The 24835-nt window shown below is 50.7% G+C and overlaps 3 protein-coding genes across 3 annotated transcripts; 2 read left to right on the forward strand and 1 right to left on the reverse strand.

Moving 5' to 3' along the window:
• The first annotated feature begins 522 nt into the window (after positions 1 to 522).
• On the forward strand, positions 523 to 3340 carry LOC100907335 (PHD finger protein 10). Its single transcript, XM_029112798.1, has 6 exons — positions 523 to 612; positions 792 to 1098; positions 1212 to 1428; positions 1532 to 1888; positions 2029 to 2638; positions 2781 to 3340. The coding sequence occupies exons 2-6, from the start codon at positions 852 to 854 to the stop codon at positions 3126 to 3128; spliced, it is 1779 nt and encodes a 592-aa protein (XP_028968631.1). The 5' UTR covers positions 523 to 612; positions 792 to 851; the 3' UTR covers positions 3129 to 3340.
• A 464-nt stretch (positions 3341 to 3804) lies between these two features.
• Positions 3805 to 9208, reverse strand: MFS16 (major facilitator superfamily transporter 16). Its single transcript, XM_003748014.2, has 4 exons — positions 8188 to 9208; positions 5047 to 5230; positions 4755 to 4884; positions 3805 to 4617 (listed from the first exon to the last, which is right to left on the reverse strand). Exons 1-4 carry the CDS (start codon positions 9095 to 9097, stop codon positions 4315 to 4317), a joined length of 1527 nt encoding a protein of 508 aa, XP_003748062.1. The 5' UTR covers positions 9098 to 9208; the 3' UTR covers positions 3805 to 4314.
• Positions 9209 to 13219: 4011 nt separating this feature from the next.
• Positions 13220 to 16092, forward strand: LOC100907478 (rac GTPase-activating protein 1). Its single transcript, XM_003748078.2, has 6 exons — positions 13220 to 13498; positions 13722 to 14265; positions 14383 to 14632; positions 14747 to 14906; positions 15097 to 15561; positions 15699 to 16092. Exons 1-6 carry the CDS (start codon positions 13355 to 13357, stop codon positions 15927 to 15929), a joined length of 1794 nt encoding a protein of 597 aa, XP_003748126.1. The 5' UTR covers positions 13220 to 13354; the 3' UTR covers positions 15930 to 16092.
• The last annotated feature ends 8743 nt before the right edge of the window (positions 16093 to 24835 follow it).

A 24835-nucleotide genomic window follows, 5' to 3' on the forward strand; every position in this document is an offset into this window, starting at 1 on the left:
TCATCTTCCGAAGCTTAGTCAAGACTCCATAATTCGATTTTGTTTGTAGATCGAGCCGAAAACCACACTAGGGAAGAAATCGGCCCGTGATCAAGACAACGAATGTGATCGCAACGGCCAGGGGATCGCCACGATCGTACAAGGGTCCTACCGATATTCCGCAATAGCGTAGAGCCCATTGAGTTAGCTTCCCACTGCAAGCGAGATCATGGAATTGATCGGTATGCTGTTCTCTCTGAGATCTATTCTGCTCCCGCGTATCCGGGAATTCTGAGATCCCCGATCACGACTCAGACCGCACATCTCTCGTATGCATCGAAAATTATTTTCGGAAAAACTTGACCCGATATCGAAGTTCACGTTCGCGGTTCTCGGCCCCGAAGAGTTGATCGTTCACCTCTCCTCGGAGAAAGATGTCGGTCTGAAAATGCGCGTACATTTATCATGGAGTTGAGGAAGCTTGAAGCTGCCACAGTCCTTCCCGCCTCCGGTAGAATCGAACGCTGGGTTGGACTCTACCTGCACTGGACGCTGCTGCCGCGGTGTGAGAGGTCCTCCGATTCGGATTCCGGATTTTATTGAGAGTCAATCTCCGCTCATCGTCTGTTGCGGGTAAGCAGCTGACGCTACCTTGTGTGCCTCCTTCACTCGAGAGACCGGAATTCCGTTCCCTCCGAAGTCCTACAATCGCATAGACCCAAGTGATCACCAATACCATAAGCTCGACCACCGGTGAAAATTTTCAAAACATTCGAAGCTCATAAGTACATATCCAACTGCACGTCTCACAGAATTCCGGGACCGTTCTCGGTGGGATCTCCCGCGGGACAAGTCTATTCACGAAGCTCGAGATGGAGAACTCTGGCACCTTCCTGCCTCCCCAAGAGAGATTTCCTCAAAAACCGCCCCCGGCGCCATTCATCGAAGAAGAAACTCGGAGCTCTTTCACCGATCAACCGTCGAACCCATCTTTCCCTGTCGTTCTGGATGAAGGGGGGACACCGTCTCAGAGTCTTGACGGTACAGACGATTCCAAAAGCGGGAAAACCAGGAAGAAACTAAAGTGTATTGACCAGCACATCGCTGAGCAAGCTCTCGGTAAGTTCGGAATTCACGTTCGAAGCATCCGAGAATCGCGTTGTCTGTTAAATCAAGAAATTACGGTGTTTCGCGCGATGATCAAGTAATTAAGCCGCATCATACACAAGCAGCTCGACACGACATCCTGATGGAACATGAGTGGCCGCCCCAATCTGGTCATACATGGGTCCTTCAGGATAATCTCGGAGAGTTCGTCGGTATAAAGAACATAAAACGACGCTACCCTGAAATCACCCGCCGGAACATAGAAGCTCACGAGCGCGATTTCCTCAGAGCGAGGAATTATGTCACCGATATGCAGTGCGACTTGGGTTTGACAGCCTTGAGGTGAGTGGCCAAGTCAGGATCGATCGATTAAAAGCACAAAACTTCAGTCCGCTAGTTGGAGGGTTACAATTCCTTCTAAACACGTTTTTCAATTCATCACCAGATCCGACGAAGTCGGCGAACTGATAGCCAGGGAATTCCCGGAGAAGTTTCAAGAGTGGGAGAATCAACGGAAAGAACGGGCGAAGAAGCTCTTGCAGGAGCGCAAGAATCAGCTCAACGCTCCTCCTGCTCAGATTGATAAAGCGAAAATGGCTGAGATTGGCAAGAAAGCCATGGAGGCTGTGTACGAGTACAATATCCGTCTGAATACTGAGAGAATCGAGGAGCGGAGCAGCATCTTCGATCTGCAGACCCACACACTGTTGTTCCCAGCCCAGCGGAGAAAAGTATTCGCCAAGCCCAAATTAGGAAAATATCCCGTTTCCATCATCCCTGGACAATATCAGGACTACTACAGGTGAGACGACGAGAATAGTATCCGAAAGCGCATGTCCCAGAATTCCGTCGTCCATCGATCTCTCACCCGAGGAGATCGTCGAACCAATTTCTCTCGAGCGATTCGCAATGATTCTCATCATGCATATATCGTCTCCCTAGGGCCTACACACCGCATGAGTTGAAGTATCTTCCGCTCGGGACCGTTCTTTACGGACCCGTGACCGAGATCAACAAAAATGTGCTGGACAAACTGGCCGAGGAAGCAAAAATGGAGGAAGAAGAAGAGGATGAGGCAGACTGCTCGAACTCGGAGTGTGACGAAGATTGTCATCCAAGCGAAGAGAGCGAAGAAGAGGAGATCCCCGATGAAACCGGCTCGAACCTACGTGAGAATTGGTATGAAACCACAACTCAGCGAAAACTCATGTGCAAAAACTGCGAGCAGGATCTACCCGGGCTCATGTTCCGATGCTCCGATTGTAAAAAATGGTCACATCTCCGCTGTTTGGAGCTGCCGTCAGCCGAGCCCGAGTACCTTAAGAAGTATCCATGGCAGTGCATGGAATGCAAGACATGTTTCGTTTGCAAACGACCCGACCACGAGGATCAGATGATATGCTGCGATCAGTGCGATCGAGGCCACCACAGCTTTTGCGTAGGTTTGTGGAAACTTCCGCCGGGTGGCTGGGTTTGCAGACACTGCGGAGAGTGTTTCCAGTGCGGGGTGTACAAACCGGATTGGTATGAGGAAGACGAGGAAGCCCAATGGGTACGCTTAAATTAGTATATCTATATCTATGGTATATATTCATATCAGCAAAAATATGAATGATGATAATGATCAATGATTCGTGGCTCATGATAATCAGCCGCGGATGCCGAATTTTCAATCAGACTTACGTTCTCTGCAGGTGCACGAGTACAAACGAGGTCCAATGTCCGTAAAAGAGAAGCGAAAAGTCTATCAGATCTACTGCGCCAAATGCAGGGTCCCGAAGCCCCGGAAACCGCGGCCTTCCCACCTGAATCCAAAGGGAGAGGGTGAAGACGCAGATGAGGTCATGGAAGATCCATCAATGGTTGAGGGTGATGACGACAGCAAAGAGGAAGTCAAACTAGAGTTGAAGGAGGAGCTCAAAGAAGAGATCAAGGATGAGGCGAAGGGAGCCACCAGAGGCCCGGGAAGGCCGCGGCGAGCCACCAGAGGTAGAGCTCGGAAAACCTTCCAGGATGCCGACTCATCAATGCAGGAAGGTTGAGGTCGGAATCTCAAGCAGCGGAGCGATCGTTCAGCCGGCAATGGTGGTTCTTTGCCCGAGAAAATGGAAGCAGGATGACTCATCCCGAAAGCACCCTTCGGTGCATGAATAGCTCCGAGTTTTGCTGTTTCGGAAGAAGAGATGTACAATTAATTGGGACTGTTATATAATTTAGAGGAAAATCATTTCAAGTTCTCGTCCAGTCGATGTGAGCAATCAGTAATCCTGAATAAAGCAAGAGTTCTAACTCCAGACAGTCGAGTTCCAAAGTTCGCTCGGTTAATTTTCGTCTTTGCCGACATGACGCGCCCTCGAAGACCTCTGCGAGTTCAGAGGGAGTCTCGATACTCGCCGTGTCCGTGAAATGCAGACTGATTGTACTCAAAGAGGATGATTTGACCCTGCCCAAGACCCAACTCATAATTAGGCTTACGCTTCTGTCCCGAGGAAGTTACGAGCATTGCCTCTGCTCAGCGCGTGGAGACAGCGACGTGGTTACTGCCAGCTACTTCTGTATCTCGCACAATCTTCCGCTGAGCGTCGAAAGATCTGATTGGATGGGGCTGATTCGCATCGTGTATAGCGAGCGTGCTAACGACGCTGAAGGACCCGGATTCTCGCAGCTCAGATCACTAAGATTACCCCTTTCTCCCGCAATCAAAGGGCCATGCTTCGACTTGTCTCTTAAATTATATTTTCAGAAGTTTATCACTCAGATGATGGAAACACGTTGATATACAAAAGGAAACCTTCCAAGAGTTTCTCCTGAGTTCCGAAATCAGGTTTCCCTCGAACATCTCACTAGATTTGCTCCAAAAATGGTCCCTTCAAGCACAATATCAGACCTTCTTCCTTCAAGGTGCTCGGCTCCCCCTACCTTGGCTGTACAGACTCCGTAGACGCCTGAACGTCATCATATATATATGTTTATATGCATGAAGGTACGTCGTTATGTCGTCTTGGAATCACAAGGATTGATCTTGCGACCCTAAAACTATCCAGGTAAGGTCGCGGAGCGACTTTGTTCACCAGTGACTTGAGCGATCTCGCGTCGAGCGACAGCTCCTGCAGTTCCGGGCGAATAGATTCTAACAACAATCCTTTGGGTATTAACAATGTAAACCGACGACGACTAGGAGGAACAATACGCGCGTATCAAAACGAACCCTCGCGGCTCTTATTGAGATCATTCCACGTGAGAGCTGTCTTCTCGGCGCCGCATTCTAGCGATTTCCTTGATGCTGATTCTCAGAAGACAGATAAGAGCCAAGAGATTCGAGATCATGACCATGAGGAACACAGCGAGCCATCTGGGCAGAGCGTTCTTCAGAACCGCAGCGAAGAGAGGTCCAAGAGCGGCTCCCACCGATCCAGTCCCATCGATGATCGCAGTGACCGTCGCCAAAGCGTTGCTCTTCTTATTAATCGACGGATGGCAACCTAGCTCGGCCGAGACCGCTGTAGTGATCAGTGCGTATGGACCGTTGACCTGGAACGGGAGCGGTCGATGCTTACGAATTCTCTCATCGATCTCCATAAGATGCGATATTCTTCTCAGGACGAATGCACGATTGCATCTGGGCATCCCGCGTGCCGATTCGGCATGGGTCGGGAGCACCGACTTACCAGAAATCCCGTGCACAGCAGTAAAAGCACGTTCAAAACGACATTCACCGTGCCAAACATTTTGTACACGAATAACATCGGTATAGCCAAAAAGAGGAACACCACTGAAGTTGTTGCGCTCGCGCCGGTTCTGAAGAGAAAAACGTCGTGAGTCGTTATAGCTTCGGATGAGATCGTGGACGATGGAATTTAGGTCGAAGCGCGATCTTCAACGAGTGGGAGGGAAGGATAATGGAGAAGAAGCTTCGATGAAAGAAGTACCTTCCATAATTCGTAAAGTCACCAGTCTCACCTATCGGACAGGTATCCGGCTAGAATACCACCGAATATACCGCCTATGTCGAAAGCGGTCGAGAGCTTTGCTGCCGTTTGAGCATCGTATCCCGTCGAGCTCTCGAGGTAGAGAGGTAACCAGAACAGGAATGTATAAGCAACGAGTTTCGCAAAGAACAAGGCGAGCGAAAACTCGATGACACCTGTAAAAGACGACCGATCATGTGATCAGAATTCTTCTAGAATCTAGATCATTTTGATCAGAGACCTGTGAGGTTTAGGCTGGAAATTATCAAGTATTCATCGATGGGTAGGAATAAGAGAGATTTCGAGTACAGCTGAGCATCCGTCGATGTACACTTCCCCGAGCCCACATAAGTCGGTGCTTTTGAGTCGGTGTCGGTACTTCGGATTCCAGAGTGAATGCCTACGGGATTGTTTGTTTCTCCGAAACCATCAAAGGCAGCTCGGATATGAGCTCGAGGGTTCGTGATAGGTCAAGACAAAGAGGCTGCGAAGTATTGATGACGTAGGTCCTTCTTCAAAGTTGCTTCTCGAAGGAGCTCGCTCGCTCAAGATTCGTGAATTATCACCGTGCGCGGTATCGCTGACAGCGTAGAAACTCACAAACGCGATTAACCCGAATACTGTAATCACTGTCGAGTCCGCCCGGAAAAGCTTTACGTCCCCTCCAATTCCGAAGAGATTCCTCCGCGTGGGAGGTACCCGCTCCACTATGTTCATTCTCCTCTGTGAGATCGAGCAAGATCGGCTGATGCTCATGGGGTTTGGATCAACGATATTCTCCACACCAGCACAGCAGCTGGTGCCTATGAACGGTTAATTGAGGCTCTTTTTCGCTGTTTTCAATGCTATTCATGAAATCCGATCCAGTACCGAAGTTTTTACTCGAATTAGGTGAAGGAGAAATATTTAGGCGTTCCATCTAAACTGCCGCTGAAGCGGTCGAAGTGCGTTCCACAGTCCGTTCAATTCAGGCAAGTTCGGGAGGAAGTTTCCTGAGGACTTTGAGCTTTGGAATATCGGGGACTCCCCACACATCCACAGCACCAATCAATCTCCCGGCGCAGAGCCCGTGTGAGCTCACGGGAAGGGTGCGCGCTTGCATTTCGAGGCACTCAGATAGCGAGCGGATGCTGACTTCTGTACAGATGTCTAAAACCCGCCTGTCCCTTGCCTGAACTATCATTCTACGGTTCAAGAGGAGTGAGCTTCCCCTGCTCCGAATTCTGGGTGCTGGAGGCGGTTTACACGGCGACAGCTTCCGATTTCTGTGAGTTTCAAACAAGGCCACCTTGTTGGCCCTTGGAATGGCTTTCGCCCGTCGACCTCGCGCTGCTTCTTTGTGCCGTCAGGACAAGCCGACGTCAAAATCCAGGAATTCATTTGGCCATTTCAGCTATCCGGGAAAGCCCTCACTCTTGATTAAAGCATCAAGAGGGATTCGCCGTGACAGATTTGTGAACTAAGGGAAATCTTCAGCTCTATTATAGTCCGCTTTTTGTACGATATCGATCACAAAGGACTCGCGAACGCACGTGAATAATCCAGGATTTCACAGAAAGGCCACTTGGCGAGATAAAAAAAAAGGGATTCCAGCCCGATCCTGGACTGACGTCAAAATTCTACGAGCGATCCTATCTGCCGTGCGTCAATTCGGCCGATGCCCGCTCCTTTTGTCAACGCTCTTCGAACGTCAGTAGGAGGACAACTCCGCCCCGGACCCTCGAGCTTTTCTTCGAGAATATTCGAGCCAACAGCGGTTCCGATCCGCTAGATGTCGAACCCATATCGATGCAAGTCTCAATCGCCGAGCGAGAGCCCGCTTTTGGAATTCGACGTTTTCGACGACGCGTTTTCGCGCGCTGCGTTGGAAGATACTTCCACAAAAGTATTAATGATATGATATCAGAATCGCGACGATGATACCGAGCGCCGATTTCCCCGCCTTCCATATCTCTCGGGGTAAACGGATCGCCTCCGACTTGGAATAATCCAACGAGCAACCAAAGCTTCGATGCTTAGTTCTCCGGGATTCCATTGTACGAGCACGGAATTCGTCTACGGATCGAGATGACCAACAATTCACCTCCAAGTCAACGCCGATGATCCGAGTCATCGTTTGGAAAGAATGCACTCGTCTGGCTCTCTCCCGTTTCCGAGCTAATTCGACTCGATCTATTTATTCTCGCTGAGCCGTTCTCTCAGTGGATCGTGTAACTTTCATATCAGAGTCAGCTCGACTATGCTTCTCCGAAGGCCTCTCCGACGGCGTCACCACACGATTTCAGCTAACGGAGAGAACTTTCACAGCTTGGATAGGGAGTTCGGAGCAGCGAAGGACATTCACTCGATTCACGAGCAAAAAACCAGTTTCAACATGGGTCCATGTTCTCAAGGGAATTCCTCGGCTCCGGAGTCGATCGCTATCAATGCGGACCCAGATGAAGAATTATGACGAATTCGATTCCGAAATTCGTACCCCAGGCTCAGTGGTGTGAAAAACTCGGATTCCTCGAATTCGAGTCATCTGAATGCGAAATTCGACTGATTCTCCGAGATCAAACGGTTCACCGCAGGGCTTTCAGGTGAAAAAGAGAGAGCTAATTATCCGGAGTTCACGCTCGACGAAAATCGGCTATGGTTGAATTCGATTACCGTCTCTCGAACGCGGAAGTTTCACCTAGCGAATTTCTGGCGCACACGAGCCCTCGGAATCCACGCCCGAGTCGCTGAGTCATGACCGAGAGAGCAGAGATATGGATGAGCCTGCCTCCCCCCTACCTCGGGAATTCATCCAGCGCATTTCCGCCGAAAACATGCGTAGAGATTCCCGAGGCCTTGAGCCTACATCACGGAACCACGGAGGAGTATTCTTGCTCTTCCAGTTCTGTCCAGCTGCTCCGCATGATCCCGCAAAAATTCCATCGAACAACTGCGCTACATTCCAGCATATCGCGACGGTAAACATCACAGCGGCCACGCGCGTAAATATTCCAGTGCAGGAACTCAGCCGTCACCACCGGAATGAGTTCCGCTCGGCTGACAGGTTGGGCATTGCAGGGGCGCAAGTCAGCGTTTCGACTCCAACATATCTAAACAAGTATGGCCCGATCTCAGACCTAAGAAAAACTCTCACCTGGGATAGCCAAAGCTCTGAAGAAAGAAATCGCTTGCTTGTGTTCTCCGGAAGTTTCCAGTAGTGCCGTCCGTTCATCGGGACCGATCTCTCGGCCGCGCGACATACTGGCTCCCGCAACGGTCACCAATGACTCGTCGTCCGTGGCATCCGCCCCGGCGGGAGCCTCGCTGTCAATGCCGACTTCTTCCGGAACCGGTGGGACGAACAAGAGGACGAAGAGACCGACCGCGCAACAAATCAGACCGGGTACGAAGAACGACATTCCCCAATTGTAGTCGACGAAGGATCCGGCAATCAAGGCTCCAACGATGTTTCCCACCGAGGTATGGGCATTCCAAATCCCGAAGATGAGACCCTTTTTAGTCTTGCCATACCAGTTGCTCATGAGCGTGACTACGGCTGGCCACCCAGAGCTCTGGACGCCCCCGGAAATTATCTGCACAATCAGGTAGAACCAGAACGAATGCAAGTTCAAGGTATAACCGATTCCAAAGGCGTAAGTCATTAGCCCGGAGAGCATGAGCCCCAGCGACAGGAAGTATCGCAGATGCATCCGCTCCGCGACGAAACCGGACCCGAACATACATATCGCGTAGGAGAACAGGTACGCGGAGTCCAGATATCCGAAGTACGGACTGTCGCCAGAGAAGGGTTCCCAATCGCACCATGTGCCACTCTCGTTTGCGGGCACTGTCCTGTTGATCTGAGGGCGGGCGGTGGAACAGTTGCCGTCGTGATTCAGCACAGCCTTAACGACAGCGATGGGTCTCCGAGTCATGTGATAGCACAAGTACGCAAGGAACGTCGACATCAGAATGAAGTACCGATACCGTCGGAGACGTGTCGCAGGATCCAGACGCGGGAAAACCGTCCATAAGAGACGGAGTCCGAGGGGAGGTGGGAACATCTTGTCCGTGTGGGTTCCGGGCTGGGTTGTTCACTCGGAACTTTTTTTTGAGAATGGCCTCCGTTCCATAGGAGCATCACCTGAACTTGCTATCCAGCTGATGCTTCACCAGAAGAGACGACGCTCACGAGAGAGGAGGAGGCTCCCTCACCCAATTTAGAACCTATGTGGGCCGGAGACTGCATGGAGCTTCCCACCGCCGTAGACTTTCTCAAATGCCTGACTCACGGCCCGCCTCACAATCGCACTCGCTTCTCTCACTCTGGAGTGCATTCTCCGAATCGGCGCCCCAGCCACAAACACGTGTTGTAAGAAACATCGTCACATGTCTCCAATCGTGGCGCCAAAATTCAAATGACATGTCAAGAGCGGAACCCGGAACCCTGTGCGCGAAATCGTCACGGATGCGCGCACGGTGCGTATCGGTACCGGAAAGTCGCGGAATGATAAGCTCGATGAATCTTGACTGTAGAAGCTGTCATAGAATCTTGATCCTCGAAGACTAGACTACCGGGAATACCAGAGAGAGCTCTCCTGGGATCTCCCGTAGGACAAGGGATATGACACATCCTAAGGTGGCCGGCGCGAGCTTCCTGCAGGATACTTCGGTTTCCTTTCGCTCGAACACGGAGCGATCCTTCAGTCTTCCCTCTCACCCAAGTACATAGATTACGGTGACGAGCTCTTCGAGCACCGTCGGGTGCGTCAATGTACACAGTCAGCCACAGGCGCCTCATCAAGATTACAAGTTCCGTCTATGACTCATGATCTGGAATGCAAGTTCTGCGGGGCGGAATATCGTTGAAATCGCCTAGCGTCGCCTTCAGAAAACTCGGAAACTTCACAGAAACCCCAGTTTTCCTTCGAAATCGCGGATATTCGCGGTCGTTCCGAATCCGCGGCGAGAGCGGCTCCCTACAAAAAAAAAGCGCAGGCAACTGACTGAGTCTCTAACTCAGTCGGGTTATGGGTCTAGCTACGCTTTTTCCCAATCGGCTTCCTCCTTCGAATGCCTCACGGGTCCGAATATTTGTTCCACAAAACGTAGCAACCAGGAGGTTGGCGGAACTGGAGTACGTAGACTTAAGTACATACGGAATGTATCGTAGGGTGGGGGTTCACCACTGCCATCATCATTCCAGTCGACGTAACCCCGGGATGAGATTAGGAGACCTTTTTCTGACTGCTCTGCTCTCTCTTATCTCCCAGAGATGGAGTAGAGTCCCAAATCATCGACAACAGCTCTACTGCACTGGCCTTTCACTTCGATTTTATACCTAATTGGAATACAACTTTCAAGGGTTTCTTGGAAGGCAATGGGTACGCTCAAGGTGGTGATATTGAGTGACATCCTCGGGCGAGAAAATTGTCATGCTATGAGGTTCGTTGACTGCTATATCTGCTCACAGTTAAAATCGTATTCACCTTAAAATGATGAGATTTTTTCGTATGGATAAGAGACGCCAATTCGAGCCATCGCGGATATCCTCGAATTTTCACGCTTGACCATAATGAAAATCATGCTTCCATGCGTGCAATCATAGTTCTCCCCATCAGAGAATGGTTATACTTCGCTCCAATGTTTCTGTGGAACCAAATTGTGTCTATGAAGGCACGGTTGGATTTCGAAGAGTGAGACCGCCTCCTTTCTCGTAAGTAGTTGACGGAATCGAGCCGCTCTCGTCTAGCCGGTTGAAACTGCCGAAGCTGAACATTTCTTGCCATCATGATATTCGTGCTAAGATGAATGGTCCTCGAGTAGACCCGAGCCCATATTAAGGCCTACTTCAACCTACAACCTGACTGATGACCTTCTGGCCATGCCTCACGAGCAGTCCCACATTTTTGACCATGACAATTTTCCTCATGAAATGCTTTGTTTTAGAGGATTTCGACGATCAAGTTTGTGACCATTTTTCACGATTCGCACCCCATCTTGTCCCCATACCGGGGGCGTAGTTCATCGCTAATAAGCTTTACGTTCAAACTTCATATCGAGTCTCGATCCGGCCATGTCTTCGGCTCGCGAAGGAGCTCAAACAGTGGCCGGCTCCCACCGGGCTCCGGTTGGACTCGGAACACCTTCGCCTTTCAGAGCCTGATTCCATGATCTAGGGGCAAATTCCTCTAGCTTGTTTGGAGAAACTTCGATTCATTTACGAGGGTGGAAATGACGAATTTTGCTGGAAGCGCCGAAAACCGTCGGGAATCGCGGAGAAATTTACATTTGTACTCATGGTTCAAGAAATGAGCTGAGCTGTGTTTATACGAGACACCATTGCCGCGCGGCATCCCATGTTTTCCCACAGAGGAAAGGTTCTCTGGGGGCTGGAACGCGATCGATTCTACATTTCGCAAGTAAGCTGCCTCGACGAACGCCCATCCTTTCAGTCGTAAGAATCCCTCCAGCAGCAAAGTGGCGAGTATTCGTCATTCGAGCAAATCCGACCCTTCATTCTGGCAACGGAACCAGGCGGTTCATTGACTGCGATATCTCGGCACTATACCATGCTCCTGGATTAGAGTGGAACTCCCAGACAAGAGAGGAGAGCATTCGCGTGCGGACAATACTGAGAACGAGTCATCCGAAGAAGGATGCCGGATGTCGCATGTTGCGGAGAACAAGCCACTCGATCTAAGCCATATCTGGGATATCGATATTTTCTCCCGGAGGAGTTCAAGGAACAATTAGGCTGCGCCGTCGGCGCTCGAAATCATCAAGTCTCGGGTGGAGGTCACTAGATTCGCCACGTCGGTGAGATTCGTGAGGTGAAGCTGCAACAACATCCTTCGAATCAGCGAATTGGGGGAAGTATTCGGGTATTCCCTCGTGTTCGTCGCCGTCGCCCGCCGCAACGACTGAGGACTTCTCTCGGAAGTCGGAGGGATCCCGGGAGGCTTCAGGAGTTGTATCATCAAACTATGTTTTTCATAATTTTTGGAAGCTTAGCTTCCGTCCCATCAACTCGGGTGCGGGACTGGTCGCAACAGAGAGAACCTGCGGCTGGATGGCGTTCTCGCGGACGTATGATGCAGCCGAGTGAGCTGCTCCCAAGGACTCATCAATGAAGATGTCTCGCCTCTCTCCCTCTTTTCGTGAACATGATTGTCCGTTTCGCAGCGAGCGAAGATTGCTCCTACGACTTTTGTTCCAACGTGTCGCATGGCATACCCACGAAGACCGCGGGAATTCTTCCCTCCGCCGCGTGGAAGAGAATGGGGCTTAAACGCCGAAGGCGTGTTAGAGCGCGGCAGTTGATGTACTCGCAGATTTCGACGGAGAATTTCCGCGCTCTTCTTGAGGGCCGATCACAAAGAGAGATAATGATGCATCCAGCCCTAGCTCCTCTCTTCTATGTGCAGCTGTGCGGACCGTGACTCAGCGTCCGCGACGCGTTGCTCGTTACCCGAGGTCTCTGACTCCGGTAATTGGATTGTGGACGAAATTGCATTGCATGGTATTCAACATCTATGCTCGTGTTCATGGAGCCTGATCTCATAATTCGAAAGCTCTTCACCTCGACCTCCGGAGAACTTGAGGGGCGGAGAACGCCTTGAAATCGTCGACGAAGGAAACTCTACGAGCTATACGCCGAGATCTATCCTCCCGTTCCCAACTGATTGCGCTCCTTGTCCGACTTCCCTAAGCTGATTTCTCTCGGCGTTTCTCGGTCGTCCTGCGTCTTTATCGGATCCAGTTTCCTCCAATTATGCGAACGGGGGATAGTATCTTGTCTCCTTTCCATACCTTCGCTCATGCTTCGACGTGGAAAATCTCCCACGATCCTACGCCATCGTCGAATAGCCGGCTCTGTATAAAGGAATCGCCGTCGGATCCCTAAGAGATCATCCCCAGTAGTTGAATACTCCTATGTACCCTACAAAGACTATACGACATGGCAAGTGATGACGGCCACGTCTGCCAGGAAAGAACCACTAGGTCGCATCGGAAATGCGGCTGTAATCGCAGCTCGCAGCTCGACTGCAACCACCTTCGACGATCCCTATCCGCCGCCGCAGCGTGGGAGCGCGCGAAAAAATTGAAGCAGACGACGCGCCGAGTGAGCTTGCTTGTTGATGCTATTGCTTTGAAAATTTGCGCGACCGTTGGCGAACGACAACGGAGAAGGAGTTGTGTGTATTGTGTTGAGATTGAGATCTCCTCCTTCAGAAACTTCTGAATTGAACTCTCGAGAGAAACTCGGTCCGTTCTCGTGTGTTATTCCATGCTACAGTAATCAACCAAAAATTCGAGACATGACGCAGCAATTGTCCGTTGTGGAGAAAACCGACGATTTTCTCCGGAGTACGGGGCCCAACGACAAATGGTTTCGCTACCTCGAAGCCTTACTTCAGAAGTACGCCAAATTGTGGCGAATACGCGAGGACGAGAAAGCGAAGGTGAGTTCAAGTCAAGGATCTATCTGATTTTCACCGTGAAATATCTCCGAGCGAAGAGGAAACTTGCGTACATTTCAAACTCTCGGCGATTCTTCGGCTCCCGGTCGAGATGCCCCTATGTATACGCTTATATCTGAATGACGATCTCTCAGGAATCGATCGGATATTCAGAGAAGCTTCGAGCTTGGATTATTCGCTGATCCAGTGAATGCCTGTTTTACAGTTGGACCATTACACTCGGAAGTGCAGAGATGTAGAGGAGGAACTCTCGAAGAAGCAAGCTCACATCGTCCGACTGAAAGCTGCTCTCGAAACCGAGACACAGGAGCATCATCTGGCCAAGCTACAATTGAAGAAACTCGGAAGTCAGCTGCGCAGCGCCAAAGACTACATGATGGGCCTAGACACCCAGGATGAGAAAACCACCGATCTGATAAACACAATTTGCGCGAGTCCACACCCGTTCCGTATGGCCTCTGCCGTGACTTTGGGAAACAAATCCGGGTCCCTGCTGGATGATTTTGAGGACAATTCGATGTCGACCGAGGGCTCTGTGTCCAACGGAGATACTGAAGACGTGTTCATGTCGTTCCGGAAGCCCGACGATAGAGAAAAGGCCACCACTTCGGAAGCTGACATGAATAGCACTTCGTCATCTGGGCAGTCTTCGGCTTCTGCGCAATTCTCGGTGCCGCCGGTGCGCCGATCCCTGAGGAAACGAAATTCCAGCGAAGAGAGTGACGTTGTCATATCGAAGAAGCTAAAGGGTTAGTACGGCGTGATCACATATCTTCCCAACTCCCCTTCCCACCCCTTGGTAGACATCTATACGCTCATCGGCGGAGGACCCTAATATCCGACTAACACTTGTGCTCCTATCCTAGCCGGCGACAAAGCTTCGCTGATCGTGTCCGTTAATGAAGACAACCAAACCGTATGTGCCGAAGCTCGTATCCAAACAGCTTCGGCGTCGAGTCGCCGTCGCAGTAAGAGTGTAGACGCTCGTTTGGATGGCGCTACGTCGTCCACACCCCTGGCTCCTTCGCGCGATCCCATGAGAACTCCCATGAAGGATGAAGGGTCTCCGTTGTATCGGAGCAGTTCAGCAAGCAAGCTGATGAACAGGCAGCATACGTGAGTTATCCCTCTTGGAGCCCGGGAGCCCAATCGATAATGCGCTCTCCCATCAGTGTGAGTTCCAAGATCCATTCCCCAGGCGGAATGAAAATTCTATATCTACGTTTTAAGGTTCTTGACCAAGACCGTCATGGTCTTCGAGAATTGTGGACGGTGCAAACGCCGCCTGAAGTTCTACAAAGAAGCTCTTCGCTGCGACGATTGCCATTTGACGGTTCACGTCGATTGCCGAGACGAAGCCCCCCTCCCGTGTATTCCGAAATCGAACAGGGTAGGTTGAGCTTATGATGTTTGAGGAGATATCAAATCCATGAATTAAGGTCGGTGTCCCGTTTTGCAGCCAAAGGTACATGAGTGGTTTGTAGACCCTGTCTTCTCCCTCTTGGTGGAACATTTCGGTCCCATTCGATCACATGGGGAGAGCAGGTCAATCTGACCCGAATTCTACTCTGTTTTCGCAGATGACGGGGAACAAGAGCCAGAGGCTCGTGGACTTCTGTCCAGTAGTTGGACCACGCGTCCCGCCTATCCTGATCAACTGTTTCCATGAAATAGAAAAAGCTCACCGTATAAAAGAAGTTGGCATCTATCGTCTGAGTGGTGCGCAGTCTCAAGTACAGGCGCTTTCGCGAAAGTTGCAGAAACACGTCAACCACGATCTCTCCTCGTACGAGACCGCCACCATTACCGGTGTTGTCAAGCAATTTCTGCTCGAATCTCTTAGTGAGCCCCTGATCCCATCTTCTGTGTGGACCCACTTCGAGAAAATAACGGAGCCCGGCAATACCGACGTCGAGCACAAAATCCGCGGAGAGGTCGCTTCACTCCCGGTTCACAATCGCGACACCCTGGCGTTTGTGATGCTCCATCTTAAAGTCGTAGAACAAGTTCCTGAGAATAAGATGAATCGACAGAACCTTGCTACGGTAAGTCTGCCTCTCCGGAACCTCGGGGGCGAGAATAGAATACCACTGCTCCTTGAAGAATTTACATAAATTCTGCGATCGAGAGTGAGGATGAGAAGAACGAACTACAAATTTCTGAGCGCGACTTCTCTCCACAGGTTTTCGCACCCTCCGTCGTTGGATACTCCCTGACTGCTCAGATGAAGCCCGAGCTCTTGCTCGCAGCGAATCAACTGGTCAGCGAACGAATCATGGCCTGTTTGTTGGACGTCGAGCCATCGTTCTGGGATAATATTATGAAGACGGCCGACAAGAAACGAACAACTCTGCGAGACCGTTCCCACAAAAATGGGGGGACGATCAGCTTCGCATCTCCTAAACTAACGTAAATGTCCCGCGGCTTCAAACTGTTCCGGGTATTGTATGATTATAATGAAGTTAATTCCCACCAAGAAGTATGACATGCACGACGCTAAAGCGTTTCCCCAACTGCCTCTGGACGCTGATTAATGTAAATCATCGAGGCTCATCCATAGTAAAATCGAGCGTTCGTGAACACTCCTGCCTCTTAACTGAAGAATAGATAGACCCGGGAGCTCACTCTCATCTGATCACCAGCGTCGATCATCCCGTGAAGTAGTACATGGCAGTATTCGCCTCCCCCCACCAGATCCTTGCTACGTCCCTTTCGGTGGCTGGGTAGCCTCCGGAAAAATTTTTTAGATTTTATATAGGTATGGATAAATATAATTGAACCCCAGGTATCTTGCTCACCGTAGTCGTAGGGAACGTGTCTTGCTCTTACGAATCAGCTCAAAATCGGCCTCTGTGCTTCAGAACCAATATTGCTCGTCGGGACGAGGTGATCTTCGAAGGAGTTGGGCATTGGTTGAGATCTCCAGAGCGTGCGAGGACTCCGGAATCCCTGTTGCCCTTTGATGGCTCAAGCTGTACAGCTCTTGTTTTGGATAGGGTTTGACGTTCGTTTCAGGCTCTTAGTGTCCCTGAGATTATTGAATGCCATCGCTGTTGCAGTCAATGATTAGTCAGCTGTGCGGTCAACTTGGAAAACAATGCAGAATCCATCAGGACGCGGTGCGACCACACCCCTTAGAACTTCGAACAGCCCTTGTACAATAGCGTTCGACGCGAGCCGCGGTTCTTGCGAAGGTTGGCGCTTCCTATCGGAGCCCCTGCACTAGAGCAGGCGACCGAGAAGAATAGCCGAACGAATGGAGATGTATGGGGCTCTGAGTAGATGACTCGCTAAGTTCCCGTGTAGCCTCGGCTCTATCTAGGGGAAAATATCCGAAAGGTGTCTGCCGGGCCCATTCGTTTCAGCTACTTATCTAGCTCGCAGGCACTGCAGTGGCCTGATGGCTCGGACGGCGGGCGACGGCGACGTCGATCGACCGAATCTCACCGATGCGCAGTAGCGATGTGAAACAAACAGATGGTTCAGTGGTAGCACAGGCATAAGCGTTCATGGAAAAAAAATGAACGAGGAGATCAAGCAAGCACACGGGCCGGCGACTGGTCATCCATCTATCTATCTATCCATCTATACACCATAAGCATCGCTTCGGAGCAGATCGTGGCTGTGATTTTTCATTTTTTCCCTGCTACATAATGCTACACCGCCGAAATTAGACGATGCTTTCGTCGAGATGAAGAACGACGGAACCGACGGATTGGGGGAAAAACTGGTACTTCACCTGCGATACTGACCGTAGCTCGGTTGCCCGGACGATCGTAATGAAGTAAATGATTCATGGCGAATGACGAGACTCGATCGTTTTTCATTTGTGCCCGGATTTTCCACGCTGTCTCACTGACTGAGATTCTCTACTGATATTTATTGTGCTTCACGGGTCCGCGGATGCCTGGAAGATTTTGAAATCATATTGAATACATATTCATTTTCGTGTCATAGCTTGCGCACATACTATTCCTCCTCGTTCCAAACGGTCCTCGTCAGCACGCAATTACCGGTACTGTGCTCCATCTTGAATGAGTGGAAGGCGTGGAAGGAAGAACGCGCTCAATGAGTCAGAAAAAAAAATGCAGGGAGTTCTTCAAAGCAGCTGATTCTAGGGAGGTGTGACCCTCGTTCGGGGAAGGTGCTCGTGGTTCTCGAGATCGGCTAATGTAGAGTAACACGGCAGTGATGCGCCTCATCTGGACCAGCGCTGTATCAGGAGAGACATATAGAAATCATTGCTGGTTATCGGTACCCGCGAGCTCCCGCCATGTCGATGAGCAACAGCATTCCCTAGAGCTCAGCTCTCGTAGCATCTCGTATCATATATCGGCTTGACCTTGATCCGCGCATGGAGATGATCTACCGGGGAGAAACGAGGCATCGTCCGGCACACGGTACGTTTTCCTATATCGACGGGGTCGGCCCGCTCCACAGTGATTATGTTGAAGTGAAGCAAGTTATGCTTTTTTTCCCTTTACCTTCTGGTCGTACTTATCGTTCTCAATCTGGCAGCGCGTCGTTTACGACAGCGACCAATCACCGGCAGACAGAGTTTCTGCTCCATCTCGCGATCGCACAAACCGGCTATCGGGTTGGATGCGCTCGCTCGCACAGACATTGCTGAACGAGTGTCGGTATCTTCATCGACGATCACCGATCTGAAGCGAGCGTCTTCAGCGTATACTCTGACCGTCTTCAGATACGGCACGGTTCGAGGCCTCGTCTTCTTTCTGTCTGCCATTATGCTCGGCTTTCAAGGGACATTATGGCGACGTAGATCGGGGCTTGTGTGGGGCGGCTCCGGAGCGGGGAGGAAATAATTACGATGAAAAAACAGAGCGAAATCTCGTGCGCCGTGCATCGGAACGACGCTGAGAAATGATGATTTTTGATATCGTTGAGTCGTCAGCCTGGCGGGCTGCTTCGCGATTAGAATGATGATTGATCTCTCACTTCATCGAGTCTCTCAATTCAGATGAGGCAGAACTTCCAGATCCATTCAGAGTTCCACTCCAATGTTCGAATCTCGTTCGAACGTCCCGAATCACTGTATACAGTCTAATTTGAGACTCGATTCTGAGTCAGACGCTCCTAGAGGAACCAGAAAAAGGTCCGGTTGAGCTAGATGTGAATTTCTCTCGGTCCCTCGGGCTGAGGAGCCTCGTACGTTCGTTCACGTGAGCACCCACGCAATTCTGTGAGAGTACTGATGCTCGTATCAAATTCTGCCCGTTCTGCTGACGGTTCCAATTCGCGGTGTTTGTTCGTCATTCTGTTTGTATGCGTGAGCGGATGACAGATCGACTGACCGGCCGCTCGCTTGGTCTACTCTTAGTCGGCTACAGGCGTGGGCGGAGGTTTGTTTTGGGCGCCCACGAACTCCCCATAATGTGGTCAAACATCAAGAGGCGTATTATTCTGTATTTCATGCCTCTGTACGGAACCATGTATCAGCGATGCTCCTGAATCCAGGAGAGTTTCACTTGCAATCGATATCGATGAAGTCGATGATTCCGATCCCCTCGTCGACAACGATCAAGCCTTTCGTTCAGGTCGATCGACGGCGCACTGTCCAATGAGCTTGCCTGTGCCGCGAGGCGTAGCCGACCGAATGAGTTCCCCAAGATCGATCTGCGTATGCAATGGATCATACCAATCTCGACAAGTCTCGCGACGCCAAATGAGGTGACGGCCACTCCCCGGTCGCCGTCGAGCGCCCAAGGAAACGCGCCGGTCATTTGAGTCGTGTTAGTCGAGCGGAGGTCGACTCCATAGTTCACATTCCGCGAGGACAGCCGGACACCTGGCCCAGGCGTCTGGCAGTGAGGGCGTTGAAGCGTTGTCGTTGTTCTTGTTGTTGTTGTTGTTGTTGTTGTCGAGTAATTGAACGATGTCTAACAGCTGTCGGAAAATGCCGCCGATACTGTTGATTGGGAGCTCGTTGGCTGACCTGAGGATGTGTGTCGAGCCCGAATGCGATGGAGCACGAATGTCAGCCCCATGGCAAGCGAAACCTTCTTGTCGGAGAGAGAGAGCAGAAGCGTTGTAAGCGAGCAAGATGAATAACAAGAATTCCCGCGTGGAACATGCGATCTACAGGGTCCATTCATCAAGACGGACTTTTCGTTTTCGATAGCAGAAGAAGCAGCAGCAGAAACAAGTTCATACAGGGAGCTGTATTGGGAGAAAACCAAAGGGATTTACGATCTGCTGAAGAATCGGTCACACGATCTTTGACTTCGGATCATCGTTTTCCTGACTAATCTGGAAATTCTTCAGGAACCGCGAAATGAGGCGATGAACCTTCTCGTGAAGGTTGGATCTATCCATAGAAGCTCTTCTCTGTCAGCTCTTCGAGTAATGGTATGGGATTTCGGAGCGTCTGCGTATGGATAAGGGGATTAAGGCGTGTAATTCCAAGTGACTGAGAATCCGAGGCTGTGGAGCTCCATTCGCAACGATGAATAACGTACGAGAGGCGAGAGGGAAACTCTATCATCGGAGGCGGCCCGCACGATAATTGATCCAATTATCGTGTGGCTTCAATGGAGCTGCCATCGGGAATTCACGATTTTTTTTTCGCGCAAAATCGCACCGATTCATGTCCCTAAACGACCCGCGGTTTGCCGTTCCTACCGATCAAGCGACTTCGTTGCTACCGATGGATTCGATTTCATTGCAAGCGTCGTGGCACCTCAATTACTTTGACAGGAGCAGGAGGAAGAAAGAAGAAGAAAAAAAAACAGGATGCGACCAGTGAAACATCGGCAGCTAGGTGCACCGAGAAATAATTGACGCTGCCTGCGCTGCATGAGGATGATCGTATGCAGCCGCGACGGAACCAGCGGTTCTTCGCTCGGAGCGGCGCTGTTCCAGTTGAGCCGATTGTATTTATTAAGATCGAGAAATTCGATCGCACGGAGGCGTTTTCTTGGTGCCGTGATGGCTCTCGCACGACAACCGCAGACAACTCAACGGAAAGCCTGGATCATCGCTTCTCCGGGATATCGCCATTCTTACGATGAAGTGTATCTCCACACCTCCGACCCCTTTCTGGACAACTCCTCTCGAGTTCTCAGGAATGAACTCATCGAGTTCTCCCGTCTTCGTTCCTAGATAGAAACTCGTCTATCGGCGGAGGCAACGATGAAGATCCCACCGAAAGCGCTGATCGGAGTGCGCTGTTTTAATTTCGCCGCTGAGGCGCTGTGTCCGTTCAGCTGTGTGTTTGAATCGAAGAGTTTGCCGCCTCTGCTTCGATAAGTTCTTTTTGCCTTCCTGCTCGCTAGTCGTCGTCTCCCTCGTCCGTTCGTAGCTTGCTTCATCCTCGTCGATCCATTCGCTCCTCAATAAGTTCTCTTTAATTGCTCTGGGCCTCCCATTACAAGGCGGATCTGACTTTTGACCCCGACTATGAGGTCCCAACCTCGTCTTCAAAACCAGAAACTGCTAGTTAGGGTTAAACTTTGAGGGATTGCCTCAGGGCAGCGTCAGATGGGGCGACAACGGCGACATCGGCGGGATTTTCTCCAGAGACAAAGGAGCACTGCTCATCACAGAGGAGAGATCATTGGATCGCCCGGCACGCGAGCCAATGCTTGGAATCGGAATCCCCAAGGAAGCTCCGGACCTCGAGAGTGAGGCAATCGAGTTCCGGCGAACCCAGTCCTCAGACTTTTTTCTGCTTTTTTCGGATCTGAGTGAGCCGCCTATCTGCGAACTTGCACTCAGCAGTCAACTGATGCTTCGTGTCGAAGCGTATCGCGCGCTTACGACAAAGCGCTCATGCAACCAAAACGGAGGGGCTGAGGATGAAACTCAACCAGGCACGTACCAGCTTCTTCGCCCCTGCGAGCAGAAGTGGTCTCCGGGGATAGGATGCTAATAAATTCTTGGGTATCGAGGCTCAGTGCCTCGCGTGTCGACGGTGGAGGTGAATGGGACAAGTATCCGATGCCGTTGATATTTTTAAAAGATTTACTACCTGATTGCTCGCGGCATTTGTTACTCCGATGGCACCACTACTCACGACGACGCGACGTTGATGTGGCCGATATCGCGAACCCTTTCGCCGTAAACGAGGGAGTAATGAATGAAAGTCACCACATATCATGAATCATCATCGAGCTGCGGTTCGATCATCATATGTCCTCGATTCGAGATCCTTCGTAAACGCATCTGTCACACAGCAAGCGGGGAAGGGGCTGAGCGCAGGTGAGGTATCTCTAATACAAATCAAGCTATGGGTGGACTGAATTGATACTTGGAGATGAAAAGATAGGCTTATGGTCAGACAATGTTTTCTTCCTTATGGCATCGTCTCTTATTTTGCGTTGCAGGCGCAGTTCCCGAATTCGCCACGCCGGTTTTGGCGTTGCCTTGAAGTCTAAATAGGCGTGAAATGAGCGAATCATTATTGTCCAGCTTTGGAATCAGCCGGAATGAGAAATACGCCATCGGACAAAGGAAGATGTTCAGAATATATATACTATGATCACCACCAAGTACACGGAACGACCTCCGCGCGGCTGGACGGACGAGAACCGTCGAGGGAGGAAAGGATGGATGGACTGCTCTGCGGCCCTCTCAAATCGCGTCGTTGCAGACGATCGACTGGCACGGACGACGGTGACTCAGTCGGGATATGATAATTCACGTCGATAAAATTGGAAATCCATTCTCCTGTTTTTCCCTCGTCGTTTTCGCGCATCGCCGTTCTGGTCAACGTCATGTATAATCTCAATTTGAGCGTGTCGAGCTAATTACAGAAGATGGTCTTCTGATGATGGAGCTAACCTCTCGGAACATGCCGTCTCCTTTTCAATTGCAACAAAAAACTCGCACCGAGCAACATTATTATGGCTCGTCTCTGAAGTTAGCTCCGTGACTTTGTTTCCAGAAAATTCATCAAATCAAGTTCAGGACCCGTTGGGATACGCAGAGCTGTTCCCCCAAGACGAACGAAGGACAAACCTTCCGGGTCCCTCTGTCGATCGTGCCTTGAGACAAGCTTCAGAAGTCGTCAAACGCAGCGGGCAACACCTACACACGATTCGACTGACACCTGCCGAGTTTCTGTGTCTTATGATCGAAATCGAGATCTTCAGAGACAGCTATCAGATTCGACCAGAGAAGCTGAGCGCTCTGCAGATCCAGTTATCCGCGCATCGATTCTTCGCAGCGAAGTGTACGGTGATTCATTTTATGTTGAAGCTCTGTCTGAAATTTTGATCACGGCCGGCGTACGAGGAGCGAGAAGGCCTCTCGACGACCACACTGTGGGCGATCTTCTTATTAAGAAGATCAATAAACTTGTCTGCTTGACAATCTTGGCAACACAGGCATAGAAAAAAAACAATTATTGAACACTGCTGAATTGACCCTCTGTGACCGACAGTGGCAAGCAGCCACACACGCCGATGCTCGCTCGTATCCTACAGATAGATCGACCAGGTGTCCCTTTCGAGGGAGATCTCTCGGCGGCATGGCTCCTCTTAATTTCGCTCGCTTCGAACAGGATGCGAACCTAAATCGGCACCAGCATTCGAACTATCGGTCGGGTCCGCGCCGCCGCAACAGCAACAATCCCGTGAATAAGGCGAAGACTTGCACGAGCCGATTAATTGAAGTGTAAACATAATATAAAGCGATAGAGTCATGGTGAGCGCAATTGTCGCGATACATCTCGGTCGTCCGATCGATCGACGCTCCGTGATCGGACCACGATTCGACTTGTGGCCGATAGTCCAGGCATCCGGGACGCATCATTTAGTTCCTAGCTTCGTATCGGCCTGCATCGAAGCGACCTGGACGCGAGTCAACCGGGATCTACACTAATCAGGATAATTGCTCGAGACGGATAAACTGTCCCAGTGGACAAAGCGTTCGGTCATCCAGGATGCAGGGAAAATTCAAAAACGCGAGAATTTGGTTGGTTTTTCGCTCCGTGTCTTTCGGATAGCTACGCTACGGTCGGAAACCGAGTGTGAGATCCGCTAATCCAGCTCGCGCCGCAGATCGCGAGGCATAGAACATGTCAAATGTCGACAGCACGCTGCAACCGAGCGCTTCACATGATAGAATCGAAGGCAGATGCAATAAAAAACATAGAGAAGTGTCTCTTCTGCCTCTTGATTCGTGCTGCGCGGATGAAGAACCGCTGTACGCTAGACGGAGGAGGGAAGAGGAGGAATAGAAAAAGAAAAACAAGCAAATGACGATCAGGCAAGTCACTTCATCGCCACTGAGTCTCTCAAATACTTCCCGAGGTAGGTATTCCGCCTGGGGGGTGGCTTTTTTTGAGGACGAAACTCGTGTTTGTCTTTTTTACTGAGCCGGATGATGACAATGATTGTCGGCCACTTGATTGCCCGCCTTCCGTCTATGACAGACTTCGGAGCCGCTCGAACCCCTCAAACGAGCGGCGATCGCCAGAAGCATTGAGCCCGATTCGCTAAGGTTCATTATTGAATTTTTACTTTCTTTTCCGTCTTTTTTCGTCCTTAGTGAGAGACAGGCGGATGAAGAAAGTCTAATTTTCAAGATATCCATCTCAATCATCCCGGATGCCGTTCCGCGGTCCCTGCCCCGATCTCGCGCCTCTCAGAAGCGCCGGCTTGGATTGACAATCGAATTCTCTCTCGCGTTTTCGAGTTTTCCGGAACTCGGAACATGGAGAACTGAAGTTATCTTCGTTCCACAAGAAGCCAACTCGTACCTTCGACCCGGAAATGTCATAGAGGTGCGTCTTCGAATAAGGTATTGAAGACCGCGACGTAAAATGAGGACAAATTGAGGAGTCTATCGTCCTGGGAATCATAGTGTCTGAGTCTTAGCAAAGACGTGTGATGCATCCGCGATAGAAGATTGATCCAGGGTTTGTCCTGAAAGCAAGACGAGCAAATTGGCACTTGTGAAAACATGGTCCGTTTCTGCCAGGCAGCTCTTTCTGCCGACGAGCCGGTCTGTGCTTCAAAGTCGGCGCCGAAATCCCACTCCGAGGCCTGTAAGCAGGAAGGAAAAAAGTTTTTTCGACTGCCAACTCAGTCATTCTGTCGTTCGGTGTGCGTCGCGGCGATCTTTGAGCGATTGCCGCTAAGTCTGTCACTTGCTGCTCCACTCGTTCGCTCTATAGCTGGCTGTCGCAAGCGCTCGGATCGAATGTTGTTGATTCACAGGCTCCACCCTTCTGGTCGTGTCCGGTCTCTTGAAACTGCGCTCCGGAGTGAAAGTCGCCCGGCCAAGAAGCTCCGTCTCCTCTTCGTCTGCTCTGACGAGTGAGTCCGTCCGTCCGTCCGTCCGTCCGTCCGTCCG

Source organism: Galendromus occidentalis, unplaced genomic scaffold (assembly GCF_000255335.2).
Source record: "Galendromus occidentalis unplaced genomic scaffold, Mocc_1.1 scf7180000077527, whole genome shotgun sequence".
NCBI lineage: Eukaryota > Metazoa > Arthropoda > Arachnida > Mesostigmata > Phytoseiidae > Galendromus > Galendromus occidentalis.